Source organism: Leptonychotes weddellii, chromosome 4 (assembly GCF_054177405.1).
Source record: "Leptonychotes weddellii isolate Sample4059 chromosome 4, ASM5417740v2, whole genome shotgun sequence".
NCBI classification, from domain to species: Eukaryota; Metazoa; Chordata; class Mammalia; order Carnivora; family Phocidae; genus Leptonychotes; species Leptonychotes weddellii.
In genome coordinates this window covers 72,619,588-72,637,263 of record NC_138372.1, presented here as the reverse complement: position 1 = coordinate 72,637,263, position 17,676 = coordinate 72,619,588, and the positions used below count along the sequence as shown (strand labels likewise).

General features: G+C 46.3%; 1 protein-coding gene across 3 annotated transcripts in view; it reads left to right on the top strand.

Annotated features, from left to right (window-relative positions):
* Positions 1-17,676, top strand: part of ABCA4 (ATP binding cassette subfamily A member 4) — a 128,670-nt gene that overhangs the window by 86,705 nt on the left and 24,289 nt on the right. For all 3 annotated transcript variants that reach the window (XM_081818824.1, XM_081818825.1, XM_081818826.1), the window contains 10 exons: positions 1,604-1,728; positions 2,197-2,295; positions 3,102-3,288; positions 7,922-8,016; positions 9,525-9,557; positions 10,876-10,981; positions 11,093-11,167; positions 11,611-11,780; positions 13,793-13,970; positions 17,162-17,277. In XM_081818824.1, coding sequence (XP_081674950.1) covers positions 1,604-1,728; positions 2,197-2,295; positions 3,102-3,288; positions 7,922-8,016; positions 9,525-9,557; positions 10,876-10,981; positions 11,093-11,167; positions 11,611-11,780; positions 13,793-13,970; positions 17,162-17,277 — 1,184 coding nt within the window. The remainder of the gene's footprint in view (positions 1-1,603; positions 1,729-2,196; positions 2,296-3,101; positions 3,289-7,921; positions 8,017-9,524; positions 9,558-10,875; positions 10,982-11,092; positions 11,168-11,610; positions 11,781-13,792; positions 13,971-17,161; positions 17,278-17,676) is intronic.

Sequence of the window (17,676 nt, the reverse complement as noted above, 5' to 3'; positions counted from 1 at the left end):
AAAAATGAAAAATAAAAAAGATTTTTAAAAAAGGGATTGATAAGATGTTGGTTGAAAAAAGGAAAAAGAAAAATTCAAAAAAAATAGAAAAAGAAAATTTAAAAAATTAACTTTGAAAGACTAAAGAATCATGGGGAAAAAAGCCATGAATTCTTTTTTTTTTTTTAAAGACTTTATTTATTTGTCAGAGAGAGAGAGAGCACACAAGCAGGGGGAGGGGTAGGCAGAGGGTGAAGCCATGAATTCTATGTGCAGTATTTCCCTAGTGCTGGAGTTCTGCCGTTCTCATTGATCGGTAAACTTGGTCTTGGCTGGCTGTTCTTGCTGATCTTCGGGGGAGGGGCCTGTTGCGTGGTTCCCAAATGTCTTTGCCGGAGGTGGAATTGCCCCGCCCTTGCCGGTCCGGGCTAAGTCATCTGCTCGGGTTTGCTCTCGGGAACTTTTGTTCCCTGCAAGCTTTCCGTTCAGCTTTGGAGGACGACAGTGAAATGGCGGCCTCCGATCTCCGCCCCGGAGGAGCCGAGAACTTGGGGCCCCACTCCTCAGTGCGCCCCCAGAGAAAAGCAGTCAGTCACTCCTGTCTCCCCAGTCTCCGGCTGCACTCCGTGCTCACCCGGCCTGTAACCAAGCATTTCTATCTCTGGCACAGGACCCCACGTGGAGTCTCCAAACCCAGCAGATCTCTGCGGTACGCTCCCGCACCGCTCCTCCTGGGGGAGGAAGGAGAGTCTCCCCGGATCTGCAACTTGTTGGGTCCTTGCTGGAGGAGCAGTGGCCCGACTGTGGTGCAGATCGCGGTTTATGGCAACCCTGAGCTGAGAGCCCGCTCCTCGGCTCCATCTCTGCAGTCGGCTTCCCTGCTCTGATACCTGGGAGCTCTGCCGCACTCAGACACCCCCTGTGATCCTGAGGGTCCCGAGATCCCACTGTCCCAGTGAGAGTTCCACCCCCTGCTTAGCCACTGGAGCGATGTCCCTCAGCGGAGCAGATTTCTAAAAGTTCTGATTTTGTGCTCCGCTGCTCTGTCACTTGCCAGAAGCGGCCGATGGAGGCCCCCTCCCCCACGGTCTATCTCCCGAATATCGCCTCGGATTCACTTCTCTGCACGTCCTACCTTCCAGAAAGCTGTCGCTTTTCTGTGCAGAGAGTTGCTGCTATTCTTTTCTTCGATCTCTTGTTGAGTTCGTATGTGTTCAGAATGGTTTGATCCCTATCTAGCTGAATTCCTGTGACCAGACGAAATTTAGGTCCCTACTCCTCTGCCATCTTGCTCCTCCTCCCTCTTTTTTTATATATATATTTTTTATTCAGATACAGAAACTCTGGTTCACCTCTGGCTGAACATTGGCTACCTCAGTGCTCAGTGTTGGCCTACTTCACCCATTCTTCAGTGGCCACCAGAACATTCTGTTTTCTCCTACACACCTTGCCTTTGTGCGTCTTCCCTTATAATGTTCCCCAGAAGCCTGACCTTCTTCACCAGGGCCCAGTTATGGGGCTGCAACATGTTTAGAAGAATGAGTGTGTGTGTGTGTGTGTGTGTGTGTGTGTATTTAACCTACCACATACCACAGCCCACGTTGCCATGTTTATTTTCTAACAGATTGTGCTCCCAGCCACTTTTGTGTTTTTGGCTCTGATGCTTTCCATCATCGTCCCTCCCTTTGGTGAATATCCGGCTTTGATCCTTCACCCCTGGATGTATGGGCAGCAGTACACTTTCTTCAGGTGTGTAGACTCATCCCTAAAGGTCATCATTCACCCCTGTGGGTTGTGGGGCTCCGAGGTCAGACTGCTTGGTGGGACCTTCCCCTTTCCACAGCAACCAATGTGATAGGGAGCCTTGGACTGCCCTCAAAAGGAAGTTAATGTACCCATCACTTGAGAATGGTGACCCCAAGTGGACAACTAGGACTGCCAGGAGTAAGAAAAGAGAAAGTAAAGGTTGGGTGAATAGGTTGAACTCCATCTTTTTGAGGTGTAGACATGATATGCCAGCAGATCGCCAGGCATGTGGAAGTAGCACATTCCCTTCCCAGGAGACCTACAACCACCCCTAGGCAGCATTCTGTGGCTTGAATACATGCCCAGTATGGAGCAGCCATTCAGTGCACGCCTGTCGAGTTGTGTGTTGGCTGCTTTGTCCCTTTGTCCCAGTCATGTATCTGTCAAGTAAGCCCCTCTCACTCTGTCTAGTTTGGACCAGCCAGGCAGTGAGCAGCTTGCAGCACTTGCAGACGTCCTCCTGAACAAGCCAGGCTTTGGCAACCGCTGCCTGAAGGAAGAGTGGCTTCTGTAAGTCCCTGCACACCCCTGTTCTCCCAGCAGCAGCTGCCCTAGGCAAGCCCTGAGGACGGGGTCCTGGCATGGCAGGTCTCGAGAGGCCCCATCTCCATCCTGCTCTCTGTTACACAGGTGCTTACACATCCCTGACCGTCACCCTGCCTCTCCTTCAACACCCGTGTGCAAGGGTGTCACCACCTCTTAGGAAGTTCCTGTGTCAACAGTCAGCTCTGTATTTCTAGAATTCCCAGTATAGAAAGTTCTGTACTGAGTTGACATATGCTTCCCACAACGTATTTGAAAGGAATCTGAGCAGGGAAAGGAGGGAGCTGTGGGACGTGCTATTGTTTAATTAGACCTAGAATGGCATTAATTACATAACTTTCAATTCCTGTAAGTACAGAGAAGGGAGTTATAGAGAGTAGTTGAAATCCACTAAGAATCCTAAAATTTCAGTATAATTTTAATGGCTTGTCTCATTCAGTGTTTTTCAGAGCTATAGGTAAGGACCAAAACAGATGAAGTTCCAGCTCCTCTTTTATTTGTTCTGTTTCTCAACAGCTAGAGGTGCCAGGAGGAAGAAGGCAGATAAAACAGTCCACAAAGTAGATAGTTATTGCCCAGCCCCACACCTAGTCAATCAACAAAATTCTAGTCTTAATTTTTTTGAGCAGAAACTAACCTCCAAGAATAGAAGAAGATGCGTGGGTCTGAGGACATAGAGGAAAGGCTAAGGAGAAGGTTAGGCGCTATTTCTTATTTTTAGGGATTTTTATCAACTGGAGCTGCTTGTGAAATATTTTCTTGCCTTCCATGAGGGAGTATCCCTGTGGCAATTCAACCCCCTGGAAGACTCCTTCTGTGTCCCCGAACATCACCCACCTGTTCCAGAAGCAGAAATGGACGCCAGAGGACCCCTCGCCCTCCTGCATGTGCAGCACCAGAGAGAAGCTCACCATGCTCCCTGAGTGCCCCGAGGGCGCAGGGGGGCTCCCACCCCCTCAGGTAGCTCGACCGTCCGTGGGAAACCAGGGGCCCTGAGTCTGCCTGTGACAGCAGGGATTGGGGGAAATGCACTGTGCCTCCCGAGTTTGTAGACTAACATTTCAAACTGACAGCTGAGTGAAGGGCCAGAGGAGTCCTCGGGTTCTCTCAGAGGGGCGTGCTAAAGGGCCCTGTCACAGCTAGTAGCTCCATTTTCCACCGGGCACTACCTCTTCAGTCTAATTTAAAAAAAAAAAAAAAAACTTTAAACACTGAAAAAATATACAAGTCGGGACGCCTTGTGGCTCAGTTGGTTAAGTGTCTGCCTTTGGCTCAGGTCATGATCCCAGGGTCCTGGGATTGAGCCCCACATCGGGCTCCCTGCTCAGCAGGGAGCCTGCTTCTCCCTCTGCCTGCTCTGCCTGCCACTCCCCCTGCTTGTGCTCTCTTTCTCTCTGACAAATAAATGAATAAAATCTTTTTTTTAAAAGCATTTAAAAAAAAAAAATATACAAGTCATGTATGCTCATTATAGAAAAATTAGAAAATACAGTTAAGTCAGAAGAAAAAAAATCATCCTATAATTGGAGATAACCAATAACATTTGCTTTTTATCCATTAAAACAGGATTATATTCAAAATGCTGTCTTGAAACCTGTTATTTTCACTTAAATATATCACGAACATAGGTTCATGTCAATAAATATACATCCTCACTTTCAATGCCTGCATGCTATTCCACTGTTTCATTTAATTTGTGTAACTAACCTCTCTTTGAACATGTGAGTTTTCAGTGTTTTCCATTCCAATGTAGTGTCCATTCAAATGCATATGTATTTGCACACTTGTTAACAACTTAAGACATTTGCCACATGCTGTGTAACTAACGTGCATATACATGCATGAGTGCACGTGCGTGCACGCATACACACACACACATACACAAACACAGCCAGCCACCTACATTTTTCTCTGAGCAGCATTCTCTTTGGGGAGGTTTTTTTTTTTTTTTTTAAGATTTTATTTATTTGAGAAGGAGAGGGAGAGAGAGATCACAAGCAGGAGGGAGGGATAGAGGAAGAAGCAGAGTCCCCACTGAGCAGGGAGCCCAATGCGGGACTCGATCCCAGGACCTGAGCCGAAGGCAGATGCTTAACTGGCTGAGCCACCCAGGAGCCCTTTTTTGGGAGTTCTGAACTCCTTGATGTGTCACCCCAGTGAGCCTCTCCCAGGGGTGTCAGAGACAGTAAAAGGAGCCAGAGAAGTCTTACTCTGTCTTCAGTTGCTAACAGGCCTCCCAGCTGACTGGCATGGAACTGGGCCTCGTGTGGCCCTCTCTAATGATCTGCCAGTGATTGAATGATTCCCCAAGAAGCAGTGTGTCCCAGTGGGATGAGCACTGGCATTGGCACAGAGAGCTCCAGTCTGGTTACTTGGCCTCTCTGAGCCTTCATTTCCTCATTTATAAATTAAAGATAACTACTTACGTCGTAGCGTTATTATGAGAATGCAATGAAATAATGTGGGTAAAGAAACTGTATTATTTAGAATTAGATTCAACTGAACTGATGACAACCTCAAACTGATAGTGGATAAAAATAAGACACAAGTGAAAGTTCATGCAGGCAGTCGGTGACCTTGTGTTCTGTTGCTCCTCCCTGGTAAACACCCCTTAGCCTCACTGGCCAACATGGCAGAAGCTACTCTCCTGGTAGCAGAGTAGAAGACGAAGAGAGGGCAAAGTGTGCAAATGCACTGTCTTTTAAGGAAGATTTCCAGAAGCTACCACACTGCCCTTTCTCTTAAACATGATTAGCCAGTACTGAACATCAAGGAAGACTGAGAACTATATAGTCTTTATTCTGGGAGGCCTTGAACCCAACAAAAAAGTGTGTTACCATGGCATACAGCAGAAGGGCAGAGCACATAATGGGGGACAACTAAATTTTGCGATAGCATCAATCACCATTGTTGGCCTATAAGTGATTCTGTGTTTGTGAGCATCCTCCTGTTTTTCTCTTTTTTTTATTTGGTAAAAGCATATACCTTTATATTTTTCAAGCAATATGTTCTCCCTTTGAATCACAACTCAGCCACTGCAGCGTCATAGAGATTCCAGAAGAGGGAATCAGGGAACTTGTTCCAATTCTCTGTATCCCAAGAGGAAACTTTGCTTCTGCTGGGATGACTGAGGGGCCTTGCAGCCGCTTCAACTCAGATACATCCAGCATTGGGACACAGCACAGGAGTCCTTGGCTGGGAAGACAGGGGAGGAGGGCCAAGCATAGCTACGTGGAGATTCATTTCCTCAGTGGATCCTACTTTCAAGGCTGCCTGCCTAGCTTAGGAACTTTTTTTCAATAATTAGTCCTTGGTCCCTAGTGGGAAAATTTAACAGATCCCCATAGCCAGAGTCCTAGAAAAAAGCAAGCCAGTTCTTGTGATTTTTTTTTTTTTAATCACTCCCACATTTCCTATCATTGATGCTTCTCTTGGGAGCAAAACTGAATCTCAGGCATCAGTACAGGAGATGCTGTGTGTGTGTGTGTGTGTGTCTTACACACACACACATATGCTCATATTTAGACCCACTCATCCCACTCACTCAAACACACTCTCCTATTCAGCCTGGAATAAAGCCAAAGGATATGGGCTTCACTCAGAGCTGGTAAATTGTACACATCAGGAAAATGGGGGTGTTGATGCAGTCTTCTCTAGGGTCCCTTCCTGTCCTAACATTCTTTGAATGGTGGTAAGTCCTGATGTGGAAGTGCTCCATCCCTGACTTCTAGAATACACAGAGATCAAGTTGTAGGAGTCTTTTATTTGATAGAATTTTTAGAAAATAATTTATCACAAATTACCAGACACCAGCAACTGTTCCAGCCTAGTTTCTACCAGGGTAGCGTGGCAGGTCCCCTAGGTGCCATTCTCAGCTTGAGAAGCAGGTGACAGAGTGAAAAGAGCAGGGTTATGGAGACAGACCAATGTAGGTTCAAATCCTAGCACAACCCCCTATAATTTCTGTAACTTGGTGCAAGTTAGCTGAGCTTTCTGGACCTCAGTTTCTCTGGCTGTAAATTAAAGCAACAATTCCTCTTTCATAAGTGTATAAGGATTAAGGGAGACAATGAATATAGAGCATTTAACACAGTGCCTGACACACAGTAAGCATTCAGTAGATGCTAGTTCTCCTAGCATTGGAGGAACCAAGTGAAGAAAGTGAATTGAAGGGAGTAAAATGGGAAAGGGGGATGGGGAGGCAGAAAGTGTATAAAAATGAAAAGAATGGTATGTGATGGTATGTGTGATGTGTTTTTAATGCCACCAGAAATACCCTCATCTACATCTGAGTTGTGCCCTTGACACCTCAGGTTCTTGATTGACCAAAACTGAACCAACACTATGTAGACCCAAATTTAAAGTAATATTGCCACCTGGTGGCCAAACTCATGCGCTTTTTGACTCTTCCAAAGGCGAGACCAGCTTCCAGTTCTAGATACATTTTGAAAGCAATCTGTAAATGGTAAGGGACTGTTTGAATTCTTTCATCCATGTCACAGATTTATTGTTTCACCTACATTGCAGGTAGTATTCTGAGTGCTGGGGACACCACAGAGAAAGTCCCTGCTCTCCGAGAATTTAATCATACAGGGAGGTAACAGATAAAAACAAGGAAGCCAATGAATTGGAAAGAAAATTTGAGAGAGAGATGCAGATGAGAAGATAATGCAGCAGTAGGTTATGATAGAGAGTGACTAGAAATAGAAAATACTTCTCTGAGGAGTAAAATGGAGGCTGATAACTTGAATGATGATGAACTAGCCATGTGAGGTTGTCTGGGCAGAGCAATGCAGGCAGAGGGCATGGCCAAGTGCAGAGCTACCTCAGGAATGAGGGGTGTGCAGTGGAGAAGCAGGGAGGACAGATGGGGAGGGTGAGGAGTAAGGAGAGTGGCGGCCGAATGGCTCAGAGAGCAGGGTAGGGCCGGATTGTGTGGCTGTGTCAGCCTTGGTGATGATCCTCAGAGGAACCTAGGGTTTATTGGAATGGGAAAAGCAAGGGCTGGGATATTCTGATCTACATTTTTAAAGCTCAGTTTGGCTGCTGGGTGGAGAATGGATTTTTTTTTTTAAGATTTTATTTATTTACTTGTCAGAGAGAGCGCACAAGCAGGGGGAGAGGCAGAGGGAGAGGGAGAAGCAGACTCCCCACTGAGCAGGGAGCCTGATGCGGGGCTCGATCCCAGGATCCTGGGATCATGCCCCGAGCCAAAGGCAGACGCCTAACTGACTGAGCCACTCAGGCATCCCTGGAGAATGGATTTGGAGGGCCAGGGTGGAATAAGGGAGATCAGTCTGGACATTTCTGTTGAGGTCCAGGTGAGGTCTGAGTGGAGGCTTGGACTAGGGTGGTAGTCTGGAACTGGAGCAGTGGGGATGGAGTGGAGATTTATTTTGGAGTTGGAACTATCCTATCTTGTCAATGGATTGGAGAAAAGAGAGGAATCCAAGATGGCTCCCACTTCTTTAAAGTGGGAACCAGACATATGCCAGTGCTTTATTCAGTATCTTCCCAGCAGCTGAGTCCATAAATAATTTTTAGAAAACAAGCAGATTCCAAGGTGACTAACACAGATGTCTTATTGCCTCAGAGAATACAGCGCAGCACTGAAATTCTACAAGACCTTACAAACAGGAACATCTCCGACTTCTTGGTAAAAACATATCCTGCTCTTATACGAAGCAGGTAAGAAGAAATTCTTTCATACTTTACAACCTGGCTCCCTGTAGAAAGTACTAACTGGAGACGGAAGATAATTTATTCGCACAAGTTATCGACAATCAGGGCAGTGGAAAATTTTCTTTTTCCTGATTTACCCGAAAAAGCAATTGAGACATATATAAAGTAAAATGCAACTTAAGATTAATTTTGTTTTCATTTTTTGTTTTGTTTAGGCGAAGCAGTCTTAAAGTTTAACCCGTGCACCATTAAAAATAAAATAAGAAAGCACAAAATGCATCCAACAATGCAGCCTCATGTTTTAACTAGTTCAGAAAGAGAGACAACATTTGGAAGGGCTAGTAAAGGAGAAAAAAGAGAGAAAAGGAGAGAAGCAAGAGGGAAAATAATGAGCAAAAAGGAGAAAGGAACAAATCAGACCGACGTAGGAAAAAAGCAGCGGGATGGCAGCGTGTGAGGGAGGCCACAGGTTGGCCAGGTTCGCCGCAGCTTGTCACACCCTAGCTGTAAATTCTCCTCTCGGTCACTGCCCTTCAGTCCGCCCGCCCGTGAGCTCTTCTGTGCGTGCCCCCTTCTCTCAGCTCAGCAGCTGCTCCTCAAGGGCGCGGCGGGGGATGGGTGGCGTCAGCAGCCCCTGTCCAAGCTTGACAAGAGCATGCTCTAGAAAGGGGGTCATGGGGAACCCTGAGCCAGTCCCCGTGTGCTCTGAGGCCTTAAAATAAAACACATACTGTCTAATTTTCATAGTCCTTTCAGTGGCTTCTTCTGCCAGACCCTGAACAAAGGATAAACGGACTCAGTTAACTAGAACATGCTGCCAGTGGGGAGAGCTGCTGCTGAGAAGGCAGCGCCAAGCCAGCTCTAGCAAAATGAAAAACGCCGTCCAAGCACACAAATAAGAGCAGCGTGCATAGTATTTATTCAGTAATGCAATAAAACCCCAACCATCCCAAACTTGGCTCTCAGCAATGAATTTGCAATATGGAATTGGGGATTTTGTGCTTGATGACAGTGATAGTTTGGGGGCCTGAACTGTGAGGTCTAGAATTGGCATCTGCTCATTACTTGTCATTTTACCCCTGATTGGCTGGAAGTCAGTCTCTTAACCTTGGGCTTGGACTAAGTCAGCCCTTCTCCCAAGTGTGCAGGTGATTAATATTAGAGTCTTGTTTGTGCAGGGTGGAAGATGGGAGGGCTGCAGCCTTCACTCCACACTGGTATAGTGGTTGCCCTATTTTCTGGCTCCAGATGGTCTGACAAATGACCTGACCACAGGACCACCCAGAAAGCCCAGAATGCAGGATGTGACTTGGAGAGCCAACGGTGGAACCCAGTCCTTCCTCTGCATGTGTACTTGGGCTTGGCCCCTGGGCCGAGAAGCTTCCCGTTGTTTGGATATCAGGAAATGCAAAACTGCCCTGCGAGACTGAGCGGCCCCAATGAGTGTTTGGAAGGAAAGTTAACACTACCACCTTCCTTAGGGTATTCATTGTATGATTTGTTTTGGCTTTCAGCTTAAAGAGCAAATTCTGGGTCAACGAACAGAGGTAAGAAACTACTTTTGTGAAATTAAAATCTCAGATTGATCCATTTAAAATAACTGCACATGAAAAAAGCCACACCTGGAGCCACATGGGCTGTTCTATATGTACTCAGGAACTCACAAGTCATGTCCTGAAGGATATGTGGCTAAGCAATAGATCTCCTTGGAGGATATATAGGGGAGGAGGTGTTCCCCTAAGAGCATTCTCACTCAGAGGGGGTTCTAAAACCTCACAAGGTTAACAATTGAGAGGGCTACAGTGACAGGATGTGTAACCCAAGCCTTGCCACTCTTTGGCCCAACCCTCTTGAGCCTCAGGGAGTCTGGCCCAGCCCCAGACTAACCCCATTCCTGCGGCATTCTGGAGGCTCAAGTAGTTTCAGAGGCTTGGAGGATCATCCAGGATATTCTAAGAGTGAGCTGGCCTCCCATGGTCCCTCAGCAGTAGGGCCTCTAGAATGAATGCAGAGCTGATATTAACTTGATTTCCTGGGTGGATACTAAACCATGAAAGGGAAATCCAGCCTTTAGAATTGCTCCCTAGAGGGAAGTGTGGGGTCTCAGTTGAAGGAGAAATGGGTGGGGCAATTTGAGTCCCTGAGAAATAAAGTTCCCCTCCTCTGCCTTGCCAACAGATTAATTTTTTCTTATCAAGGAGTTTGGCGTTTATCCTGCCACTGAAGGGCTTTACACCCGAGAGTGACAGGCCCAGATTGGTGTTTGAGCATGATCGCTTGAGACTGCCAAGCAGTGTGGAAAATGGGTGAAAGCAGGAGAGATCCGATGCTAGGACCCCAGTTAAGGTGCTAGAAACAGAGTTAGGGCAGGGGATCTGCAAAGCACAGGAGTGGCACCAGAAAGGAATCCTTGGTTGGGGTGTAGGGAAAGTCAGGGAAGACATCAAAAAGAAGATGACATATGACAGATGAGTCCGAGTTGGCCAGATGCTCAAAAAAGGGAAAGGCCCTCCTGGGAAACTAGCAGCCCCTCCTCGGCAGAGACGCCAAAGCAGCCTGGACCAGCGGGGGCTCTGGAAGTAATCTGACATGGCTGGAATATGCCACTCAAGGGAAGACATGAGCAGGGGTGACGTTGGAGAAGTGGGCAGAGACCAAACTCAGTAAAGATTGGGACTTTTCCTGGTGGAAACAAGGAAGGGTTAATAGTTGGTTTGTAAAGTGGAGCCATGTTGCTGACTAGTCCGGACAATTGCTCCCAAAGTACACATTTCCCTGCAGAAACCGAGAGAGCTATTGACAGGTGTGAAGCACCACAAGCATGGTTCGTGGCCCTGACTTGAGGACTTCTTGTTCCCTTGTCAGGTATGGAGGAATTTCCATTGGAGGAAAGCTCCCAGTTCTTCCCATCACTGCGGAAGCACTTGTTGAATTTTTAAGCCATCTTGGCCAGATGATGAATGTGAGCGGGGTATGTAAACAGCCTGGAGATTTGGATAGAACGTCTGACATGCTGGTCATCATGAAACAGAAATAATCATGAGTACTAAGTGGGGAAAAAAACCCTTGTGCTGTTTTCTAGGGCCCTATCACCAGAGAGGCTTCTAAGGAAATGCCTGCTTTCCTTAAACATCTAGAAACTGAAGACAACATAAAGGTACTGGTCCTGCCTCATTTGCCCTAGAGCTAAAAACTCACGTGAGCTAGTTACTTCAGTTTTTTTTCCCCAGCTTAATTACATTCCATCCCTCCTCATGTTGAAATCTAGCCTGGAATGTCTTCCAGCTGCCAAACCCTTCCTCCTCCTCCTCACATTCTTTCTCCTGCAGCTCATTTTTTCTTTTTTTTTTAAAGACTTTATTTATTTATTTGAGAGAGAGAGAATGAGAGACAGAGAGCATGAGAGGGAGGAGGGCCAGAGGGAGAAGCAGACTCCCCACCGAGCAGGGAGCCCGATGCGGGACTCGATCCAGGGACTCCAGGATCATGACCCGAGCCGAAGGCAGTCGCCTAACCAACTGAGCCACCCAGGCGCCCGCAGCTCATTTTTTCTTAAAACAGCTGTAGCACAGCCTAACCAAGTCCATCCCTGCCCTGTAGGTGTGGTTTAACAACAAAGGCTGGCATGCCCTGGTGAGCTTTCTCAACGTGGCCCACAACGCCATCTTACGGGCCGGCCTGCACAAGGACAAGGACCCTGAGGAGTACGGCATCACCGTCACCAGCCAGCCCCTGAACCTGACCAAGGAGCAGCTCTCAGAGATCACAGTGTAAGCTGCCGCCGTGGCCCCCAGCCTCCCAGTTCACTGGTCGCCCTCTCCACTCTCGGGACACCCGGAGAGGGTTCTATCGTACGTGAGCTGCTGGGCTGGATGGCAAGGTTGTTAAATCAGGCACACACGAACATGAGACGTTCAAGTGCCTCGTGTACCAAATGGCTTGGCCATTCTTTCTCTTCATATTTATTTGGAAAGTAAGCATAGATTTGGTTCTCTTCCCTTTTGGCTCTTGATAACAAGTTGCTCCTGGAGCTTACACAAATATTCTCACCAGTTTGCAAAGTGACTGCCGGGAACTGGGAAAGCTGAGCCAATCTTTCATCTTCCTGGGAGTAATCATTTTAGATTCCGGTAATTTCCCTCAGATGGCCAGGCTTTCAAGATGTCAACAGACCCTTGCCTTCCTCAAGCTTAAGCTCTTACTGCACAGCTTCAGGCAGTAAACGACATCAATCCCGTTCAATTTGTAGTATGTGTGTGCCATTCGAGCCTTCCTTCGGTGGCAATGGCTTCTTGAGTGCCGACTGCTTCTGGGAGACTGTGAGGGTCCTAATGTTCCTATTCCAGTGTATTCAGTGCCCTGAACACTCGCCCCGAACGTGCCAAGTGTCATTGGCTAAAACTTGGGCCCTGGCCCCCTGGGGCCTTCCTTTGGACACCCTCTGAGGCCCTCAACTGAGGAAGAATAGTCTGTCCTACGCCAGTTCTCTCTTGGCCCAGGTTTCTCCATCTCCTGCCAAGCCTCTTGAATCTGAAATAAGAAATAGGAGTCTTCTGTGGTTATAAAAGTAGGATATAAAATAGTATATGATCATTAAATAAAGTGTATAGAACAGTGTTTTTTAAAACTTATTTTCTACAACCCTACACAGTTTAGGGTCTTGCCTCTAAACATTTTGTGTGTTTCCTTCCAGTTATTTTTTCTCTTCTTCCTGTGTGTGTGGATCATGCCCTTTGTAGTTTCATCAGGGCAGTGCCTGGCACATGTGGTCCCTCGTGGGAATTAGTTGGAAGTGCTCCATTCTCTCTGCAGGCACTGTCCCACGCCAGGGCTGTGCTCGTATGTGAAACTTAGGTGGGACTCAGCCCACACCTGCTACCTTAGCCACATGCTTTCTCAGAGATCAAGGAAAGGGTGAAGAGAGCCAAGCTCCTGTATAACCAGCCTGTTCTCTTTTCACTTAAATTTACATTATGAATATTTCCCCATGTTGTGATATGTTTCTTGAAACCATGATTTAACAAGATCTCGCAGACCATATCACTGTCTACATAGAAAATCCAAGAGTTATCTATAGACAAATTATGAGAACTAATAAGAGGACTGTAGTATATAAGATTAATATAAGAATCCATTTCTATACACCAACAAATTAATTAGGAAAGGTAATAAAATTTGTTTATATTATTATATTAACATGAAGGGGCGCCCGGGTGGCTCAGTCATTAAGCGTCTGCCTTCAGCTCGGGTCATGATCCCAGGGTCCTGGGATCGAGCCCCGCATCGGGCTCCCTGCTCGGCGGGAAGCCTGCTTCTCCCTCTCCCACTCCTCCTGCTTGTGTTCCCTCTCTCACTGTGTCTCTCTCTGTCAAATAAATAGATAAAATCTTAAAAAATAAAATAAAATAAAAAATAAAAATAAATGCTCAGCTTCTCAATGAACCAGATACTGGTAAGAAGCTAAAAAAAAAAAAAAAATAGTCCCATTTATCTGCATAGTGCCAAACATTCCTTTAAAAAAAAAAAAAAAACATGGAAAATGTTTGATATTAACATTAATATTAGTATTCGGTAGTAACATGGAACAGGAAACCCACAGATATCCACTTAACCTTGACCCAGTTTGACTAGCACAGCTGAGTGAAACAACAAGCTTCCAGGGGATTCTGGAGGCCATTACCTGGAGTTGGGTGAGGCCTTCCCAGAGCCTGCCTTTGTCCTTCTCCTGCTTCTGCTCCTCCTTCTTCACCTCTCTTTCACTATGTCTCTCCTACTGCTGCAGGCTGACCACTTCAGTGGATGCTTTGGTTTCCATATGTGTGATTTTCGCCATGTCCTTCGTCCCAGCCAGCTTTGTCCTTTATTTGATCCAGGAGAGGGTAAACAAAGCCAAGCACCTCCAGTTTGTCAGTGGAGTGAGTCCCGCCACCTACTGGCTGACCAACTTCCTCTGGGACATTGTAAGTGTCAGGTCATGGCACCTCCCTTGCCTCCATGGGCCTACAGTGGGCAGGTGTTTGTCTGCTCTGACTGAGGGGACATGGTGGGATGGGCTGTTGGCAGGTGCTGTGCTGAGGGGCTGTGTGTTCGCTCTTTCTTGGAAAAGCACAGAATTAGGAGCCCCAAGCTGGGGAAGGATGTGGGGCTCAGCTTAACAACTGCTGAGTTGGGGCTCTGTGTGCCCTGCACCAAGGGGCCTTCTGACCCACTGAGTAATCCCTGCACCACAGGCATGAGACTGGCTTTCCTGGGAATAATCTGGAGCTGAAGAGGTAATAATATCAAGAGGTCCTTCATCCTACATTCTCTTCTTACATCCTGATCCACCCCTAAAGGGGGAAGGATGGAACTTCTCCTGTGGTAGAGTTACCAAATAAATATAGGACATCAGTTAAATCTAAATTTCAGATAAAACAATTAATGATTTTGGTATAAGTATATCCCACCCGCTAAGTATTGCATGAGACATATTTATACTAAAAAAATGTATTGGTTGTTTATCTGAAATTCAAATTTAAATGAGCATCCTATATTTTTATTGGCAAAATGTGGCAACCCTACCCAGTGGCCTTACTTTGCTTTCCCAAAGTAACCAGACCTCCACTAAATCAGATTAGCCACCACTTTAAGGAATAGAAAGAAAAAATTATTTATCAAGTCAACAGCAGATTGCCACCTCTCTCACAACCAGGATTGTTGGGGGGGCAGAAAAGAGTCAGGGTGGGTTACTTTATGACAGGCCGCAGGGTCAAAATAAATTGGCAGCAAAGCCCTAATTGTAATGTAGCAGTGATCATTATGACACCAACTCCAGGGTTTTCTGGACACTGTGGCTAATAAGATCCTTTGTTTTATCCCAACATTCTGAGACTAACATGAGTCTCCATTGCATGTTATGGTAGGATATATCATGATGGAGACCAACACAAATAACCTTTTTCACAGTGGTTTTGAATAATGATGACAAATATTAGGGTTTATAAGGACATGGTTTCTTTTATCTTAGCTCCCTAAACGCAGTCATCACTGAACAATACAAAACCAGAAATCATCAGTAGCAACTAAATTCTTTCGTCTCTATCCTATCTACCTGAGAAAACACTTACAAACACATGGGGAGGAGTCAGAACCATCACACCACACTTTGGACAAAAACATCATCTGTAGCTACCCATACTGCCCTGCCTTTTAAGCATGAAAGGGGTGAGGCTCACCTGCACTGAAAAGCTATTAAAGTGCTGGGTTTTGCATTCTACCTTTTTTTTTAAAAGACAAGGATTATAGAATTTACACTTTGGGCTGACACATGCATGTGCCTAGCTACAGAGATCTCTGAGCCTAAGGAGAAATATGTGGATAGAAGGCTAGAGTCAGTGTCTGGATTGGAGGTGATACTAGCAAAGTAGACACTTGGCAGACCAGCGAAGAGTTAGAAGACGGTGTGAATAGGACACTAGCAGCCTTCGGAGTCTCCGAATCCAAACTCTAGGATCTATAACGTTGTTGCTTAGCACCCTCATTAGCCAGCAGCAAAAAGATAACATATATGCCCGAGGGTCATTGTTAAATGTGAACAAACACTTACTGTTTATATCATCCACTCAGCACAGATAGGATGTTTTAAGTTCTTATTTTTTATATGTCATCTGGTTTTCTTTTAAATTTTGAAACAGTCACAAAATTGTTATAAATATAGTTCGAAACTTTTTTTCTGGGCCATTGGAGGGTAACTTCCCAACAAGATGCCCTTCGTGCACACACACACACACACACACACCAGCACCTCCAGTGTCTACCTCCTATGAGTGAGGACACACCCCATACAATCACAGCATAACTGTCAACACCAGGACACTAGCACTATGCGTCACCTCCATCTTTTCCTCAGACCCCACTCAAATTTCATCCATTTCCCCAATCATGTCTTTTATAGAAAAGGATCTAGCTCAGAGTCATTGCATTTAGTTGTTCTCTCCAGTCTCCTTTAGCCTGGAATGGTTCCTAGTCTTTTCTCGACATGCACAACCTTGACACTTGTGAAGATCACAGGCCAGTTATTTTGCAGAATGTCCTTCAATTTGAGTTTGCCCAATGTTTTCTCATGATCGGATCCAGGTTACAGCAATGGTATCATGAAAGTTTACTCTGCTGCATCTGACCAGGTAGCTTCTGATTTCAGTTTGTTCTATTACTGATAATGGTCACTTTGGTCACTTGATTTAGGTGGTGTCTGCTGAGCTCCTCCACTGTAAAGTTACTCTTTGGCCCTTTATAATGAATAAGAATTGGAGGAGAGGTACTTTGAAGCTATGTAAATATCCTATTTGTTACCAAACTTCCAGGCTCTCTATCTTTCCATATTTGCGACTCTTCTCCAAGAGTGAGAAACTGGCTTCTATTACCCCTGACTCATGTACCCACCAGAGCAGTACGCCTGTACGTAATGAGTTTCCCATTGTGGCCACCATTCTTGCCCTTGTGTGGCACCCTTCTCTCCCTGCTCCAGCTGCCCCACATTTGGAGGTCCTCCTCATTCTGCTCCTCTGATAGCCCCAACCAGATTGACCCCCTATAAGGACACCCTCCTACACCCCATACCAGCCCACCCTCTGTGGGATGTCCTCCTCACCCTTCTCGGGTTCTCATCCTGCCGGGACCACTGTGACACCTCCTGAACCCCCACTGTGGCTGCCCACCTCTCCCTATCCATCCTAATGGCTTTAGGACTGAATTGTGTAGGAAGAGAGGAAAGGGATAAAGTGATAAAAGGGTATCATCTATTTGAACTTCATGAGGCCAAGGATTAAATATTTTGAGTTTTTCTGAATTCAGGAGACATGCTTAGAAAGTAGACTCAGTAGGACTTCGTGACCAATTAGAGAAAATGAAAGATCAGGTGGATTTTTATAATTCATTCTCTCAAGAGATAGAGGCTGAAGCTTCCCTGCACTGGGAGGTGGGAGTGGGGAGTGGTAGGAGGACTAGGGACAACTTAAAGTATGTTTGCTGACCAAGAACTGTTTAGACAAATAGAAGCAGAACCCCAGGCCATTGTAGGTGCTGGAGGAGCCTGACCCAGCCCTCGTTTCACAGAGCAGGAGATAGAGGTCCTGAGAAGTTAAGTGCCTCATTCTCCTCTTCTCTCTTCAAGATGAATTATGCTGTGAGCGCAGCGCTAGTGGTGGGAATCTTCATCGGGTTTCAGAAGAAAGCCTACACTTCTCCAGAAAATCTTCCTGCCCTTGCTGCACTGCTCATGCTGTATGGGTGAGTTGTTTGGGCCATTAGCTAATGCCACCAAAAGGGAAGCCACGGGAGGCGCGTGCTCTTCTGACAGAAAACCGGGGTTTCTGACAGCCAGGTTAGCTTCCAGCCCCCAGCAGGGTGTGCAGCTACCAACCAGGAATCTGTTTCGGACTCCACACACAGAGCAGTTCCTGAGGCTCAAATGAATCTTCTTCTACTCAAACTGGGGCCTGACCAGGGCGTCACTCTCCTGTCCCTCACCCGGCTCTGATTCTGATTCATCTGTAGCCAACCTGTCCATCTCGGTGTCTCCAGCTGGACGGGCCAAGAGTTATTTGCACACGGAAGACTGCAGCTGAAAGGCTGCCCCTGAGCCAGGGTCAGAGGATGACACAGGGATTAAATCCTGTAGAATTCTAG